General features: G+C 43.6%; 1 protein-coding gene across 1 annotated transcript in view; it reads right to left on the bottom strand.

The window, feature by feature from the left end:
- BAIAP2 (BAR/IMD domain containing adaptor protein 2) overlaps window positions 1–19,158 on the bottom strand; it is a 134,506-nt gene that overhangs the window by 52,185 nt on the left and 63,163 nt on the right. The window contains exons 4-6 of the mRNA XM_060271059.1: window positions 12,222–12,283; window positions 11,401–11,472; window positions 9,232–9,369 (exon numbers count right to left, since the gene is read on the bottom strand). Of these exons, the coding sequence (XP_060127042.1) occupies window positions 9,232–9,369; window positions 11,401–11,472; window positions 12,222–12,283 (272 nt within the window). The remainder of the gene's footprint in view (window positions 1–9,231; window positions 9,370–11,400; window positions 11,473–12,221; window positions 12,284–19,158) is intronic.

Below are 19,158 nucleotides of genomic sequence, written 5' to 3'. Positions count from 1 at the left end.
CTATGATACCCCACATGTGGCCACTTGGATCGGTGGAATTGGCACTACGATAGCTGCCACATAATACCCATTCCACATTTGTAATAACTTTGGAACTCACTGCCTATTGAGATCAAGCAGGTGCCTTCACTCTACTCTTTCTGGTGCCTGCGAACCTTATTTGGACAAGCCTACCCAGGTGCTTGTAGGGACCCAGGTGGCACTGTGGGTTAAACCACAGAGTCTAGGGCTTGCTGATCAGAAGGTCGGCGGTTCGAATCCCTGTGACGGGGTGAGCTCCCGTTGCTCGGTCCCAGCTCCTGCCCACCTAGCAGTTCAAAACCACATCAAAGTGCAAGTAGATAAATAGGAACCGCTCCGGCGGGAAGGTAAACGGCGTTTCTGTGTGCTGCTCTGGTTCGCCAGAAGCAGCTTTGTCATGCTGGCCACATGACCCGGAAGCTGTCTGCGGACAAACGCCAGCTCCCTCTGCCTATAGAGCGAGATGAGCGCCGCAACCCCAGAGTCGGACACGACTGGACCTGATGGTGAGGGGCCCCTTTACCTTTAACCCAGGTGCTTAGAAAGTTGATGAAATTTTAATCTGGTCTAATGTTTTAACGTTTGTATGTTTTAGACTAGGTTGTATTTTTTTCTTGCTTTTATTGCCTTAATCTTTTTGTAAACTGCTCAAGCTGTGTACAAATTTTTATGAAATAAGCAGATATAATTAAGCAGTGATAGGAGAGGAAACCCTTTTTTTGCACTTGAGGAGATGCCTCTTTAGAGCTTACACCACCCTCTTCTGACATACCGGTATCCTCCACCAATGCACAAACATGGTGTCAACTAATAGCATCACAAAACTTCACCCAGTGGATACAAATGTGAGAAAGCTGCTCTAACCAATACCAAACTACATGTTAATCATTCTACAAGCTTTAAAGATTAAGCCGTCTAGTGCCAGGAAGAAAGAAAAGCCAATCCTCCCAGGGAGGAACAAACATTCCAACTGCTAACATCCAGACAAGGATTGCAGTTAAGTTGGGAGTGGTTAGCACTTTGCCAGAACCTCAGTGTTCAGACATAACAGAAGGCTTTACTAGTCTCGCTCTTTCAACCTTGTTTAGAATTAAACACCACTGTTAATGAGTATTCATGCCACTAAGTCAGCTCACAAAATGCAGACATCCGTATTAGTTCTACAGCAAATGCGTTTAAGGGGCCAGGGGCGTGGGGAAACTGCAGTGCAGCCTCTCGCAATGTTTTGCTTCTCTCAACCAACAGTTTCAGGTGTCTTTATTGCATTTCAGCAAGCAACATTTCACCACTCCCCCCAACCACACTGCTACAATGGTAGGTGACAAGGTAAAGGTAAAGGTAAAGGTAAAGGGAAAGGGACCCCTGACCATTAGATCCAGTCGTGACCAACTCTGGGGTTGCGGCGCTCATCTCACTTTACTGGCCGAGGGAGACGGCGTACAGCTTCCAGGTCATGTGGCCAGTATGACAAAGCCACTTCTGGCAAAACAGAGCAGCGCACGGAAACACCGTTTACCTTCCCGCCAGAGTGGTACCTATTTATCTACTTGCACTCTGACGTGCTTTCGAACTGCTAGTTTGGCAGGAGCAGGGACTGAGCAATGGGAGCTCACCCCGTCGCGGGGAATTCGAACCGCCGACCTTCTGATCGGCAAGCCCCTAGGCTCTGTGGTTTAACCCACAGCGCCACCCACGTCCCAGGTGACAAAGTACTTGCCTGTTTTCTCCTTCTACACAAACTATTGAAGGCACAGGAGTCTGGTCTCCTGTTGGATCAGACTGGGCACACGTGTGGCATACAGTCGTACCTCGGATGTTGAATGGAATCCGTTCCGGAAGTCCGTTTAACTTCTAAAACGTTCGGAAACCAAAGCACGGCTTCTGATTGGTTGCAGGAAGTTCCTTCAGCCAATCGGAAGCCGCGTCGGACGTTCGGGTTCCAAAGAAAGTTCACAAACCGGAACGGCCACTTCCAGGTTTGCGGTGTTGGGGAGCCAAAATGTTCGACTCACGAGGCGTTCGGGATCCAAGGTACAGCTGTATATTCAAATGAAACGTGGCGAATGTATAAATTGAGAAAAATTGTACCTTATTGAATAGTTAAAAGGGAAGGGAGCGGTGTTATTAATGTGTTGTATTCATACCATCCCAACATGGTGCAGCTGTAATAATATAAAATAAGAATTTTTAAAATAGTTATTTTTGGTTGTGAAAAGGTTGTTCCTGTCCCCAACAGATGTTCCGTATCTTCAAATAGTTAGACAATTAGTAGTCTGACTATTGATCCTGCAAATGCCAGCGAATTAGCAGAATTAGGAATTTTAAGGCAGGGAATAAATAATCCCCAAAGCAGCACAGAACACCTGTACTTAACGTATAAACTAATTTGTGACTTTTCCAAGCTCTGTTAAGGACAAAGATTTGATCTGAGTAGGGCTCAGACCCTGGGATGCCAAATACGTTCATTCCCTCCCAGCTGGCCACCTACAACTTGGCAGTTCTAAATGAGGATGCACTGGGTTTCATGCCAGTTCAACATCCTGCTTCTTGATTCTATTGCTATTAAGAATTTACGGTCTCAAATATGTAAATTAAATGTTCATAAATTTACAAGGCAAACACATGTCTGAAATAGTACAGGAGAGCAATCCTGAAACCATTTTGACTCTCCCAAATTGACCTCAAACGTTTCTCTGAAAGGAGGAAGGAAATGGGAAAACCTCTCCATTGTCTTTTGCTTACCTGTTTTAGGGAGTCTTTGTGTATGCCTATGGGCCTCTGACCTGGATTCAGGAATGAAAGTATTTACCATCACAAAAGAATGGCCGGGCAGTCCAGGTAAAGTAATCAGTGACCATTGTCAGGTATCCTGGTATTTCAATCTTACTCAACTACGAGTGATCGCCAAAGAAGATGATGATCCTGGTAGACAGGATTTCTTTTGTAGACCGCCTCCTTCTGTGATGTATGCATGGTGTTTTTGGGGGTGGTCTTGAGCTACAGGGTGGGCAATTTCAAAAGTCTATATAAGACAGGCATCCCCAAACTGCGGCCCTACATATGTTTTGGCCTACAACTCCCATGATCCCTACTAAGAGGACCAGTAGTCAGGGATGATGGGAATTGTAGTCCAAAACATCTGGAGGGCCGAAGTTTGGGGATGCCTGATATAAGGGCTTGCACACCATTGTTCTGGGTTCCTCCTCCCTCCTGCATGTGGCGAGTTGCAACAGTTTAATAAAGATCAGGCTTTTACTACCTGCCTTGCTTCTCAATATTCTCTGGCTGGTCTCTGTTATTTTCTCCTACCAATAGGGAACACACTTACTCTATACGGGCTCTTGGGGACCCCACAAGGGAAAAGGAGCAGGTTTTTTCTTCATCAATATGGAGGGAAAATAATCCCACTTCCCACCACTTTTTGCCTTGTGACTTGAAAACTCATGTCCATTGGGAAATGGCGTCGCTCTCTAAAATGGGAACATTCAGTCTCTCTTCTATGTCAGCTATCTCTTTGATGTAAGAATAGGTATGCTGAATGAAATCTTCATATGCCATTTTGGCAAAGCAGCCACGAAAACCCCTTGCAATTCCTCATGTTAGACCTGCCTAGTGTATACTCAAGATTTGGATATTTATTCTACCTTATCTCCAGCGCAGCCGTTTGTCCTTTTCCCTTGAATAGACTTTTTAAAAAAAGCTTCAGGACAATGACAAAATACTGCAATTCTGCAAACAATGGCAACATACAAAATAAGCTTTTAAACTTCCTGTGGCTCTAAAATATGAAAGCAAGAGATTACAGAGCGTCTGAGTCCTGGATAAAAAAATTCCTTCAGTAGCACCTTAAAGACCAACTAAGTTTTTATTTTGGTATGAGCTTTCGTGTGCATGCACACTTCTTCATCTGAAGAAGTGTGCATGCACACGAAAGCTCATACCAAAATAAAAACTTAGTTGGTCTTTAAGGTGCTACTGAAGGAATTTTTTTATTTTACTTCGATCCAGACCAACACGGCTACCTACCTGAGTCCTGGATGTTTAACAGCCAGTTAAATAAACGTACCTACTAAAGTAAAGTCTAGGCGTCTTCCTAAGTAGTAATGGATTCCTACTGCAACAAACAGAATTATGCTTTTCTTTAACTTTCAAGACTTGGCTGGTAGTGAATGGGTGTTTAATATATTTTGCTGATAATAAAAAGCCTTCAAAAACAACGAAGATGGGTACATTCTGCCTCTCGTATTAGTATCCCACTTACATCGCCAGTTTAGCCAAAAAGGTGTTTCTCCACTAGCTTGGTTTGAGGGGTTTTGGGTGGGGGAAAATTGGGAAGAGAAAAATAATTCCATAAGCCAGAAGCATCTGGACCGAAAACTAACTCTCCTGCCAGGAAGGGAGCGGTGCTCTGTTTTTAAAATAACTACTGTCAACATGATCACACGCTTGTAGAACAAAATTGGGTGTCGATGCAAGATCAGGAGATACAAAGCCAAGATTGCATTTCATAGCCATATTTAGCATCTCTTTAGTCTACAGTCAAAAAGGAAATCCTCTCTCTGCACACATTGTGGCCAGCAGGATACCCTGTTATCAACCAGCTGCTCACCATCCGCAGACATTGAGATTGGATCAAAGGAGTTCGCAGAGTACAATGGGCTGCAGAAGAGTTGGCTTGGTAATGTGGGTATCAGCACAAAATGGTCTGATTCATAGGCTGGTTTAAACCATAGAAAACCAAACTATGGTTGAAATGTGTGCATGCACCTTGGTTTTCGAACGTTTCGGAAGTCGAACGGACTTCTGAAACAGACTACATTCGAGAACAAAGCTACCACTAAGGCTTGTTCTTGGCCAGGCACCCCCAAACTTCGGCCCTCCAGATGTTTTGGACTACAATTCCCATCATCCCTGACCACTGGTCCTGTTAGCTAGGGATCATGGGAGTTGTAGGCCAAAACATCTGGAGGGCCGCAGTTTGGGGGTGCCTGTTCTTGGCTTACCAGACAATGCTTGTTTGGAGAGAAATGAACCACAAGTCTGGATCTAGATGTAAACCTAAGACTAAGTTTTCCTTATTCAAAGGGAAGAGGGGAGAAAACACCCACTGAGTTACGTGGAACTTACTTCTGAGTAGGATTGTGCTTATGTATATATTTTTTCACTTATCTTACCCAACAAATACCCATCTGCAATGTATTTGAATTAGAATACATTTTTGGGCTTAGTTGGCCTGAACATAGCTACTCAGGGGCAATTCATATAATAAATTTATCCACTCAAGTGTGCAGATGGTAGCAAGCAAAAGCACAAAGCACAAGGGCCTTCTTGGAAGTGGTGCCCGCCCTGTGGAACGCCCTCCCATCAGATGTCAAAGAAATAAACAGCTATCAGACTTTTAGAAGACATCTGAAGGCAGTCCTGTTTAGGGAAGTTTTTAATGTTTGATGTAAAATGACAAATACCAAATACACAAGTGCTGTCTGGGTGGAGCATGTAATAATGTACAGTAACAGTATTCTTGGCACAGACATCTATCGTATACCTGCCAACACAGCAAGGTGGATGAACAGAGTCTTTCAAACAAAGCATAGATAACTGCACCTTATGACAGTCCTTCCACTGGTATTTAAGTAGCAGGCATTCAGATGGGTTTAAAAGCTCAGGTGCATGCCAAATTTAATTAAGTCTTCAAGGGAACTATGCTAAGCAACAAGCACAGCTTCATCAATACTTTCACATTTGGAAACACAATTTTATTTCTCCCTACAGCATCTCATACCAAAACTGGGAGACAAGATTCTTAAAACTACTTTTAGAATTTAAAAACCAGAGTTAAATTCAGAACGATTACGTTGCATTTTCTTCCCCATCAAATAGCTCGCCAAATTGAGACTCAATTACTGATAAACACTCCTATTTCCCTTCAGCAACTCTTTTCAAATCGCACAACCAATTAAAGAACAAGTAATTCATTGTTGTTGTTTTTTCATACAATTAAAACATGTGGCCTTCCCCAACATAATCTCTAGGTTAATCACCAGGCAATTATTTCCTTACACCTGCATCTAAAACAACTGAAAAAGGCCCTAGGATTTGTTGTGCTCTATGCTTAGCTCAGAAAATATGAAAAGTATAGTTAGTCTTAACCTTCAGTTACCATTTGGTTAAACCCCGCCTCTACAGGATAAAGTAGCTGATAATGGTTACACAGTGCGTATCAAGGCAGGAAGTGTTTGCACCAAACAGCTGAAAAATAAACTCATTCACAAGGCATACCCACCTAACCCAACCAGATTTAAGCAAATTGTTGGTGAGGGCTGCTGAATTACAACTCCCATTATCACTGTTTAGTGACCATGCTGGCTATGGCTAATGGACCTTTGGAGTCCAACATCTGGAGGGCCGCAGATTAGCCATCCACTTATCTACACACTACACAAATTTTGCACTGAAGCGACTTACAGTGACAGTGGTGTGCACAAAAAACGCTGGAAAAAGAAAGTGCCTCACTCATGTTCAAAAGCAAGCAAGGGATGGTTGAGAACTCCCAAGGAATAGGGTGGCGAGTTCCCTAGAACTCTTGTTATACTCTCTTATTTCATATGCTACTCTGGTCTATGACAAGGAAAAATAGAAAGCAAAAAGTTAGGTACGATGTCTTTAAGCCAAAGCATGTTGATGGAATCCCTACAAACATATCCTGAAGACTTGCTGTGCTTGCATGGTGAGGCACCAACTGGAGAAGACACTGACCTTAAACCCATATATATATATATATATATATATATATATATATATATATATATGAGAGAGAGAGAGAGATTAACCTAGGCATCCCCAAACTGCGGCCCTCCAGATGTTTTGGCCTACAACTCCCATGATCCCTAGCTAACAGGACCAGTGGTCAGGGATGATGGGAATTGTAGTCCAAAACATCTGGAGGGCTGAAGTTTGGGGATGCCTGGATTAACCAAACAAACATGCTCGTTTTACTCCTTGAGTGCCACTAGTCCAGGCATCCCCAAACTGTGGCCCTCCAGATGTTTTGGCCTACAACTCCCATGATCCCTAGCTAACAGGACCAGTGGCCGGGGAAGATGGGAATTGTAGTCCAAAACATCTGGAGGGCCAAAGTTTGGGGATGCCTGCACTAGTCTATCAATGCCTGTGAAACAGGTCCTCTTTGCACAGCATCCATGCCTAATTGTTTGGTATATATATATATATATATATATATATATATATATATATATATATATAAGATAGTAGCCTTTTTCATATTTTTTAGTGCATCAGTCTTCTTGAAAACAGTGTGTGTGTTTCCCCCCACAAAAAAGAGCAATTTCCTTTCTTCAAGATGCATGCAATGACACTTGGTTGCTCTCACCAGGCAACAGACACAGTCTGCCTTAAGACTCTCATGCCTGTCTCAATCTCTAGGGGACACTATCAAAATCTGATTAGAACACAGCATGGGGCTTGTCAAGTGTGCTTGAAATCAGAAGTCACTGACTAGGTATTTGTCTTGTCAAATGAAAAACCCCTATGGCATAGGAAAGAGTAATTTATTTATTCATACATACATACATGCATACTTAAGATTGGAAGTGAGGAAAGAGCAAATGCAAATTAAGAGACCAGGAAAATATTGTTAACAGAAGGCACTCTAATATATTTTGTGTGTGTGTGTTATCAAACACGCAATGCTAAAGGAAGCAAGAAGGGAGTGAAGAGTTCTCAGTAGTTTAATTCATTAATGAAAATGCATCTCAACTACTGGTGATTTGTTTTCTTGAAACTCTACTCTATAGCTTTCACAAAGTACTCTACTACAGCTTAGTACAGACTTACACATGTTAAAATTGTTGTTGTTGTTGTTGTTGTTGTTGTTGTTATTATTATTATTATTACCACCACTATCTCTGCATCCTAACTTTTCTCCAAGGAGCTCCAAGTGGTTATACTGTCCTCTCCCACTCCATTTCACTGTCAAACCAACCCTGTGAGGTAGGTTAGGCTGATAGACAGTGACTGGCCCAAGGTCACTCAGTGGCCTTTAAGGCTTGGAACCCTGATATTCCAGGTCCTCGTTCAACACTCTAATCTAGAGCTTTCCAAACTGTGTGTTGCGACACGTTAGTCTGTCGGCTACAGTGTGTAGTTTGCCGCACGAATGTTCCCGGTGCTCCTCCCAGGGCTGGAAAGGGGATAGTTTAACCTCTGGTTTGATAGCAAAACTGAATTGCCGTGTCGTGAAATGATGCATGTTTAAAAAGTGTGTCGCCAACATGAAGAGTTTTGAAAACTCTGCTCTAATCGCACAAAGAATAATGAGAACTTATCCCAAGTGTCTAGCTGTACAGTCCAATCCTGTGAATGTTTATTTGGAAACAAAGCCCCTTTTGAGTGTCAAGGAAGTGTGCACAGGTTTACTGCTTTATGTGTTTTTGCTGGTTTTGTATTCATACTAGGAAAACAAGAACTATCGTGCTGGATCCGTCCATCATCCTGCCCTCAGTAGCCAATCAGATACCTGTTGGAAGCACGCAAGCACAAACACAGTACAGCAGCACTTTCTCCACCTGTGATTCCCAGAAACTGATCTTCAGAGATGTACTGCCACTGACCATGAAGGTAGACCATAGCACAAGCAACCCCCGTTTTAGGTGCGACCAAATGTGCGTGATGGCACACACACGCACAGTGCCAAACCTGGAAGTGACCGGTCACTAAAAGGGCGGGGTGGGTGGGACATAACAGGGTGTTTCAGTTGCACACAAGCACATAATGACCCGGAACGCAACTCGAGGGTTGCCTGTAGTAGCTACTACCGGTAGTCACAATGGCTATTTAAGCCACCTTGAAAATGTTACTAACCAGAAAGGTGGCTTGTAAACGTTCAAAAAATAAACAAAAGGTTGCAGCTTTACACTTGGATGACCATATGCAGCTGTCGCTCAAGATGGCTCAAGCCCTCCTGGATGGGAAACATATACAGTAAGTACTATTATTGCCCCAAACTGGCCAAACTATGGGAGTAATGCCAACGTATAGCTTGCCTGGTAAAACACAAGCATTGCCATATGTAGTTAGAAGTACCACACAGATCCTGCTGGAATCCAGCACCAGTGAGGAGAACAAGTAGTGATTTTATTTTTTTTTACCCAGAGGCCTTTGCAGGCAAATGAAAAGCAAGCAACATCCTACCTGCAGCTCCTTGTCAGAATATTTTTGAGGATTCTTGCTCCCTTGGCTCTTCTTCCGGAGCTTCTTCAGTTCAGCCTGGCACTTCTCTAGCGAATCCCCCTTATTCCTTTGCTCGGTTTGGTACTTCTTCAGAGCAGCCTGTATGTGGAAGAGGTGTGAGGAGCTGAAACAATAATAAGCTGAAGGAGTTGAGCAGAGATTTCCCCTGCTCCTAATGAGCGCAGCTAACATCCTCCCTACAGGCAAGAAGTTCCTGACCTCACACCTGCTGAAGAGGGTATGTTTTGAATGAATACATGCTTAGAGGAAAAAAGCTGGCTTCCTCTGGGGGAAGTGCAGAAAACACATTCCCAGTAACCAAGAGAACAGGGGTCCTAGCTGAAGGGAAAGTTAACACAGCATGCTCTTACATGCTTGGGAAAAGGGCTGTGCTTGGGTTTTGAAATCCTTTGCCCTTCTTTGGGCATAGTAGTTCAACATGAATTCGGAAGCCTTAAAAAATAATAATAGAGAGTCTGCAGAGGGAGGCACTAAGAGAGAAACACCACCCTTATCAGTTTGGAACAGTAGAATTCAGCTCAAAAAGAACCACCCAGTTTCTCCAATAGGGACTTATAAGCAACGTCCACTTCTAACAAACATATCTTCCTTTCTACCAAACTAGATAAAGGTAAAGGTAAAGGGACCCCTGACCATTAGGTCCAGTCGTGACCGACTCTGGGGTTGCGCGCTCATCTCGCGTTATTGGCCGAGGGAACCGACGTACAGCTTCCGGGTCATGTGGCCAGCATGACAAAGCCACTTATGGCGAACCAGAGCAGTGCACGGAGACGCCATTTAGCTTCCCGCTTGGAGCGGTACCTATTTATCTACCTGCACTTTGACGTGCTTTCGAGCTGCTAGTTTGGCAGAAGCAGGGACCGAGCAACGGGAGCTCACCCCGTCGGTCCCAGCTCCTGCCAACCTTGCAGTTCGAAAGCACGTAAAAGTGAAAGTAGATAGTGCTTGGCAAATCAATGGCAAGCGGACTGTTAGAAACTAGGCTTCTCATCTGGGCTGTAAGTTAAGCTGCAGTGATCTGGGTCTTCAAAAGTCTGGAAGTTTCTTATTTCGTTCAGAAGGAGAGGAGTAGGGAGAGTGGTCGTATCAAACTTTTGGATATAGAATGAACTGAAGAAACACACACACACACAGGTTGAGCTTTTAATATAAAGAATTATCAGCTCTGCTTCCATGGCAATGTTACCTACTTCAACATTAGTAGCATAAACATTCACAATCCCACTGAGATTTAATGACTCATAACTCCCCATGTTCATTTCATATCTAGAGATGGTCTGGTTATGCTCCCACACGAATGAGAACTAGAAAGTGCTGGATTTGAGGAGAATTTATCTAGTTCTGTTCAGATTAACAGAACAGAGCAGAGAGCCTACATTCAGAAACCATTTGTATTCTCTCTTTAAAAATTTAGTGCAACTCAAACTCTTTGCAGACACAACCATAAATAGGAAGGTGTTGGAGAAAAACAATGGGCTTTCATTTCCTGTTTCACAAGCTTCTCCAACATATTTGAAATGGATTTTTTTTTGCATCTCTGGGGTACAGGGGAACTGAATGAGATGCGAAAGTTCCCCTTTCAACAGAGACAAGTGCAGAGAAAGAGTGTGAAAGTCAACTGCACTCTCCTAGCCCTCATATCATGTCCAAAATGTCTCTTTTTGAATGCAAAACATCAAAACTACAACACAAGCCTACATCAAAACTAAAACACAATGGGTTTTGAAAAAGTGAACCACATAAATTTGAATCCCTGTGGTTTTAAATTTACAAAGGATGAACACACTCATGATATCTTAACCGATAAAGCATAATCTGAATTAATAAACTGAATTAAGTGAACGTAGTTCAGAACTCGTCCTTCAGAACATATCTTAAGAAATGCCTTGCAGGATCAGATCAAGGTTCAGCTAGTCCAGCAGAATTTGCAAGAAACTCGGCCACCGGTAGATTGATATGTGCACCCAGATCATGATCTTCCTTGTATCTACCCCTTGCCTTGGAGCAGCCCAAACATTTATGGTACTAGATCAACCAGTTAAATGCAATCATATTTGAGCCGGTGATCGGATGTACCGTACATTAAATATAGATTACATTATTACTTACACTTAGATATCGGGAATCCAGTTCTACTTTCTGCTCCAGTTGTGTTAATAGCTCATTGTGGAAGGACTTCAGCTGAGAACCAAACAGAATGCGGGGGGGGGGGGGAGGGGGGAGAGAGATAACACATTTAACGATTTCAGTATGTAAATATGAGAAAGCATGCCGTGAAGGGCAACTAATCCACATGGGACCTTTGCATCAGGGCATGTGTACACAAAACAGAACGTGAACCAGTACAAGAATATAATATGTAGGACAAAGAAGCACCAGAACAGCCAAGCCGGCTCTGAGAAGACAGGTGTATTTTATTTATTTCACAACAATTATATACCACTTGGCTGTAATAAAACCTCAAAGGTGTTCACAAAAAGAATAGAACAATAAAATTATCAGTTAAAATAAAGCAGTTTTTTTAAAAATGTAAAAGCACAAAAAAGAAGCAACGAGCAGTTATAGGCCATGGATCAAGTGGAGATGCCTTTATTTTTCCTGAATAAAATATGAGGGAAGTTTACTTGCCTTGCCGCAGCAAAGAGTTTCCCTGGCACTGCATGAAATCAATCGGTCAAGCAAGGATCTTGGTCCACAATCAGTCCCCCCCCCCCCGTGCAGCTTCCATTATTTCTCTGACATTGCCGAGGCCAGCATATGATTTATGATTTTGTTTGCCTCATGGCTTATTCAACAGGGGCTTTATTCTTATTTAAAGGACTTGGCAAGTATTTCACAACAGATGTATTTTAGATCCACGTGTATCAAACAGACTGCCTCTTGGCCAGCCTCTGTAAAAGGGGCAAGTCAACAGGAAGCAAAGTGCTTACCATCTCTTCCAACTGATTCTGAATCTGTCTGTGGACTTCGGCCATTTGGAACAGAACCTCCCCTAAAAGAAGGCAAAGACAAAAGAGGGAGGGAGACAGACCAAAGAAGACATGTTTAGAGACCTTTCTGCATGGACCTTCTCTCTCTTCCTTTCCCCCTCAAACTACAGTTGTTGTTGTTGTTGCTGCTGCTGCTGCTGTTTTAAAATCACTTCAGTTTTGCTGGTGCCTGAGAAAGGAACACTTCTTTCACAGACTCATAGAATAATAGAATCATAGAGTTGGAAGAGACCACAAGGGCCATCCAGTCCAACCCCCTGCCAAGCAGGAAACACCATCAAAGCATTCCTGACAGATGGCTGTCAAGCCTCCGCTTAAAGACCTCCAAAGAAGGAGACTCCACTACACTTCTTGGCAGCAAATTCCACTGTCGAACAGCTCTTACTGTCAGGAAGTTCTTCCTAATGTTTAGGTGGAATCTTCTTTCTTGTAGCTTGAATCCATTGCTCCGTGTCTGCTTCTCTGGAGCAGCAGAAAACAACCTTCCACCCTCTTCTATATGACATCCTTTTATATATTTGAACATGGCTATCCTATCACCCCTTAACCTTCTCTTCTCCAGGCTAAACATACCCAGCTCCCTAAGCCGTTCCTCATAAGGCATTGGTTGCAGGCCTTTGACCATTTTGGTTGCCCTCCTCTGGACACGTTCCAGCTTGTCAGTATCCTTCTCATTTAAGACTAACTCAGTTTACACATACAATATGTGCCAATATGTGCCATACAATATGTGCCACCCCAGAATACATGGTCAGTTAGGTAGAGTTAGGCAAAACATTGATACCCAACAGCTTACAGTGCGCTTCTCTCTGTTTGGCTGTGTCTATCTCTCACAAGGAGACAGTTATTCTTTCTCAAAAGTGCCTTATAAAAGGTTGAGCATCTTGTGATGTTCTTTAAGATTTACAGTATCTTTACAGTACAGTGCATGCAAAAAATAATAAAGCATTTAAATAGAGAATACAGAAATGATAGAATAGGACCTATTATCAATGGTTCTTGGGCAGGCATAGGCAAACTCTGGCCCTCCAGATGTTTGGGACTACAATTCCCATCATCCCTAGCTAACAGGACCAGTGGTCAGGAATGATGGGAAATGTAGTCCCAAACATCTGGAGGGCCAGAGTTTGCCTGTGCCTGTTCTTGGGTATACTAAAAGTTGTGTGTAAGTTTCAACAGTCTTCATTGCAGAACACTTTGCGCTGACTGACAAATCCTTCGTGCAGACAAGAAGCCGACTCAAGTTTTCTGCAAGCTTATTTATTTCCCATAGAGACCCTCATTCAGCAACAGATGAATTTCCTTAGAGGAGACTCTGTGAGCATTGCTCCCATAAATGCAATCTTTTAAAAGATTTTGTTTTGCTAAACAAGTGGCACTTCCCCCACACTGGTAGAAGCATATTTCACACCAATTGGCTGCTCAGCAGTAGCAGCCTTGCTTTCAAATAACAGGCACGTCTACTATGTGGACATTTCCAAGCCCATTGGTTAGTGGCAGCTTGCTAATTATACTCCAGGTATTTTTTTTGGGGGGGGGGGTTGACAAACTTAGTTGGTCTCTAAGGTGCTACTGGAAGGATTTTTTTATTTTGTTTTGACTGCGTCAGACCAACACAGCTACCTACCTATAACTAGAAAAATAGTGTGAAATGGATGTACCAATTTATTGTTTTGTGTGTGTGTGTGTGTGTGTGTGTGTGTGTGTGTGTGTGTGTGTAAGTCAGGGTTCCTCAACCTCTGCCCTCCAGATGTTTTTGGCCTACAACTCCCATGATCCCTAGCTAGCAGAACCAGTGGTCAGGGATGATGGGAACTGTAGTCTCAAAACATCTGGAGGGCCGAGGCTGAGGAAGCCTGGTGTAAGTAATGGGGGAATTTTAAAGGCAACTTGTGTACCTGAAGAAGTGTGCATGCACACGAAAGCTCATACCAATGTACCAATGACACACTTAGTTGGTCTCTAAGGTGTTACTGGAAGGGATTTTTCTATTTTATTTTTATTTTGTTTTGACAGCAGGCCAACACGGCTACCTACCTGTAACTAAAGGCAACTTAATTAGGTTACATCATGCCCGGTACAAAAAGCTTGCACGTTGCAGCAAGGCATGCTGGGCTGAGGAAGCAATAACGACTCTCCCTTCAAAAATCTAAGAGCCAACGGGTACTCAGCTCTCTCTCTATGGCACTAATTGGGACACACAGGTTCCTCTTAAGGCAGAGAATGGAAATAAATCAGAACCTGGTAGCCGTTATATTGACAAAGTTGTAGGTTAATTAACACGCACCATCTATACAAGGGTCCCATGTGCTCCAATTAGCACTAGAGGCACATCAAAATAACGGCTGCCTTTTAATATTTTCAGAGGGAGAAAAAAAACATTTGCTCCTTTGCCCTGGTAGCTTTTGGTGCTATCTAATCTCTTTTTGCAGTAGACGTGCATTTTAAACTTTCTCCTTTTCCATCTTAAAGCTATTATTAATTTAGGCTGGATTTTTCATTAGACCCAACAATTCTCTCTCTCGCCTCCCACTACCGTGTTTCCCCTTTTTTAAGACGTAGTCAGAAAGTAAGACATGGCAGGGTTTTTTTAGAAGTAGGAGAAATAAGACGTACCCTGAAAGTAAGCCATAGTGCCGCCATTGTCCCCATCGCCAGCAAAGCAGCTACCGGTAGAGGCGTGGGGGGGAGGGAGACGCCTCTTGCCGGAGTTCTGCCCCGCCTGCTCCTGACTCGCGGGGAGAACAAAAGGGAGAGGCGAGGAAAAAAAGACGCCACTTCCTGTTCCTGCCGGGAGCAGCAAACCAGCGAGAGGCGCGGGAGAAAAAGGCGCCTCTTGCCGGAGTTCTGCAGCCTGCTTCTAGCGTGCAGGGAGCCAGAGAGCGAGAGGTGGGGAAAAAAAAAAGACTCCTCTTGCCCGAGCCCTGCCGCCACCGGGACTCAGAGGAAACTTGCCGACAAAGACGACTGAAGGAGCGAGAAGCACTGTCGCGTGCAAGGAGATAAATATAGGAGATAAAAACTGTAAGGAACCCCTGTTGAGAACTTGGCGCTTTTGAAGCTTCTCTCCTTCTTTCCCTCCTCCCGTTTTTTTAAGGTAGCATTGCCCCAAGGATCGCTTTGCTCCTGCTCCTCCTTGCCCAGCTGATTTGTGGCTGAAGGAGGGGTGATTCCTTAAAAATCTGCCGAGGAAACGATCCTTATGGAGGACAGGGAAGTTTTTTTCCCTCTCCCTCCTTGCGTTTATCAAGGCAGCTTTGCCTGAAGGCAGATTTCCTCCTGCTTATCCCTGCCCAGCCACTGGTGTTTGTGGCTGAAGGAGGGGTGATTCCTTAAAAATCTGCCGAGGAAACGATCCTTATGGAGGACAGGGAAGTTTTTTTCCCTCTCCCTCCTTGCGTTTATCAAGGCAGCTTTGCCTGAAGGCAGATTTCCTCCTGCTTATCCCTGCCCAGCCACTGGTGTTTGTGGCTGAAGGAGGGGTGATTCCTTAAAAATCTGCCGAGGAAACGATCCTTATGGAGGACAGAGAAGTTTTTTTCCCTCTCCCTCCTTGCGTTTATCAAGGCAGCTTTGCCTGAAGGCAGATTTCCTCCTGCTTATCCCTGCCCAGCCACTGGTGTTTGTGGCTGAAGGAGGGGTGATTCCTTAAAAATCTGCCGAGGAAACGATCCTTATGGAGGACAGAGAAGTTTTTTTCCCTCTCCCTCCTTGCGTTTATCAAGGCAGCTTTGCCTGAAGGCAGATTTCCTCCTGCTTATCCCTGCCCAGCCACTGGTGTTTGTGGCTGAAGGAGGGGTGATTCCTTAAAAATCTGCCGAGGAAACGATCCTTATGGAGGACAGAGAAGTTTTTTTCCCTCTCCCTCCTTGCGTTTATCAAGGCAGCTTTGCCTGAAGGCAGATTTCCTCCTGCTTATCCCTGCCCAGCCACTGGTGTTTGTGGCTGAAGGAGGGGTGATTCCTTAAAAATCTGCCGAGGAAACGATCCTTATGGAGGACAGAGAAGTTTTTTTCCCTCTCCCTCCTTGCGTTTATCAAGGCAGCTTTGCCTGAAGGCAGATTTCCTCCTGCTTATCCCTGCCCAGCCACTGGTGTTTGTGGCTGAAGGAGGGGTGATTCCTTAAAAATCTGCCGAGGAAACGATCCTTATGGAGGACAGAGAAGTTTTTTTCCCTCTCCCTCCTTGCGTTTATCAAGGCAGCTTTGCCTGAAGGCAGATTTCCTCCTGCTTATCCCTGCCCAGCCACTGGTGTTTGTGGCTGAAGGAGGGGTGATTCCTTAAAAATCTGCCGAGGAAACAGATCTTTATGGAGGAGGACAGGGAAGCTTCTCTCCTCCCCTCCCTCTTCCATTTATTTTAAAAAACAACCAAGGGCTTTTCCATATGACCTGTTTGTTGGCATTCAAACTCAAAGCTTTTAGTCTTTATCATCCAGACTTCATTGAGCAAGCATTCATTCCAACTTGCTTGTGGAGGGTGTTTGCAGGTTTTTCCATTGACAATTTGTTCATCCCACAGTTCTCAGTGGATTTCAAGTTTCCAAACAACACAAAGTTCCAATAAAAACAACAAAGTGGTTTTGTTGCACTAGGACAACTCAGCTCTTTAATCCACTTTAATTGTGCCAAACTTAAAATTGCAATATGCTCTTGAGTCCCCTGTCCTGAGGTGCCAAAATTTAATCTTTTTAGCCATTTCTGGACACCTAAAAGCAGCCATTTAACATTTTTCTCTATCCCCCCATAACCAGCCAGAAACAACCCCCAGACAATATGGCTGCAAAAAGAAGGAGCTATACAGTTGAGTACAAGAAAGGAATTGTGGAGGACTCCCAGGGCAAGAATCTTACAGCTTTCTGCAAGGAGAAGAATTTGGATATCCGAATGGTCCAAAAATGGCGGGCAGAATACGATAACCTCAGTCTACAGGTGGTCATAGGAAATGCTAAGAAGCGTAAGTGTGGTGCAGGTCGGCAACCTTCAGTTCCTGAGCTGGAAGACATGATCAGTGAGTGGATCGCTGAAAGGAGAGCAAAGGCTTTGGTTGTGCGCAGGGCTGATATTCAAGCATTTGCCCTAGCAATGGCATCACAATTTGAAGTATCCCCTGAATTCAAAGCATCACAACACTGGCTGGATGGCTTCCTTCAGCGATATGAACTGTCTCTCAGAAAATCAACAACACTGTTTAGGTTGGAAGATGCTGAAGTTGTTAAGCGAGCACTTGCATTCAAGTCCTTTGTTGATGGCATCGACTTTTCTAAATACCAACTTTGCAACATGATTGCTATGGATGAAACTGCAGTGTTTATGGGCCAAGGAGCCCAAACAACAATTGAACAGAGGGGTGCCTCCTCAATCTACGTTCCCTCCACTGGTCATGAAAGTTCTCGAGTTACCTGTATTTTGGCAATTCGTCTGGATGGAAAGAAAGCCACACCTGTTATCATCGCTAAGGGCAAGAAAGATAAGATTGAACGTGTTTCTGGCATTTATGTTCTGGAATCCGAAAAAGCCTGGTGCACACAAGCAGTTATAAGGAGGTGGCTTGATTTAATGCTGCCACTTGTTACGCGAGGTGGTCAAAGAGGTCTGCTAGTCTGGGATTCAGCCAGCACTCACCGCGCTAAAGACATGAAGAAGTTCCTTGCAGAGAGAAGAATAGATCAAATAATGATTCCTGCAGGAATGACTGCCTATCTGCAGACTCTTGATATTGCAATAAACAAGCCATTCAAAGACCATTTGCGTATGGAAATCAACGACTACATTGAAAATAGAATGACAAGAAATCAGCGTGGAAACTTTGTGAAACCTAACCTGCAAGAGGTCGTGAATTGGGTGAAGAATTCATGGGATAAAATCACTGAAAGTGTTGTTGCCAATGCACTCCGAGCAGGTTACCTGGATAAGAGGTGCTCATTTACTGAGAGCTCTATCGCTCAACATGAAAGATTGGGGCCAATGGTTCTAAAGGAACTGGAATTGCAAGAAATGAAGGATGGAATTCCGGGTTTGGAGTGTTATGATGATGTTCCAGAAGAAGACGACTTAACTATAATTGAATAAATGTTGATTGTTGTATGCTCCAGAAGAAGATGACTTAATTTTAATTGAATAAATGTAGATTGCTGTACCGTACCATACTGATGCAATAAAAATAAGACATCCCACTGAAAGTAAGCCACCCTGTGTTTTTTTGAGGGAAAAAAGTTATAAGACGGTGTCTTAAAAAAGGGGAAACACGGTACTTCACCCTTTTGTTATGTTGGTTAATATCCAGCCTGAAGAATAATTCTGGCTCTCTATTTTGTGACTTTTCCATTGAGCCCAATAAAAAATACTATGCTGCTGCTGTTCTTTTTGTTCCACCCCCGCCTGCCCACAAGCAACTCAATATGGATGGTTCCATTTTTATTTTTATTTGGTCCAGAACGACATGGTGGTTTGCAGTTTGGTGAAAATGGTGTTAAGTAAGGGGTGGCTCTGTGGAACTCAGAAGTAGTGAACTTTCAGAAACAAGCAGGTTTTGGAACAGCATACATTGTCCCCTTAAGTTCTCCTCATTTAGCTATATGCCCACATGCAGATCTCAATAGCAAACAGCTTCTCAGCTAAACTCTACCCACTAGTTATCCACACTGTGTTGTTGCAAAAGGAAAGGCACCGTTGAAGTGCAATATCATCCTGCTACTGATTTGCTCAACTTCCCACACATCATATCAAATTCTTTCCCCCCACTTATACCTCTCAAACTGCTTTGTAATGATAATCAGTTTAAACCAACTCAGGCAATTAGGTCTGTTTTTATATTTTCTTGCCCCTCTAACAGTGTGAAAACTATATTAGAAGGCATTAAGAGTTGACCAGGGCTA

This window comes from Zootoca vivipara, chromosome 2 (genome assembly GCF_963506605.1).
Source record: "Zootoca vivipara chromosome 2, rZooViv1.1, whole genome shotgun sequence".
NCBI lineage: Eukaryota > Metazoa > Chordata > Lepidosauria > Squamata > Lacertidae > Zootoca > Zootoca vivipara.
The sequence above is the reverse complement of the archived record's forward strand: the minus strand, read 5'-3'. Positions and strand labels throughout refer to the sequence as shown.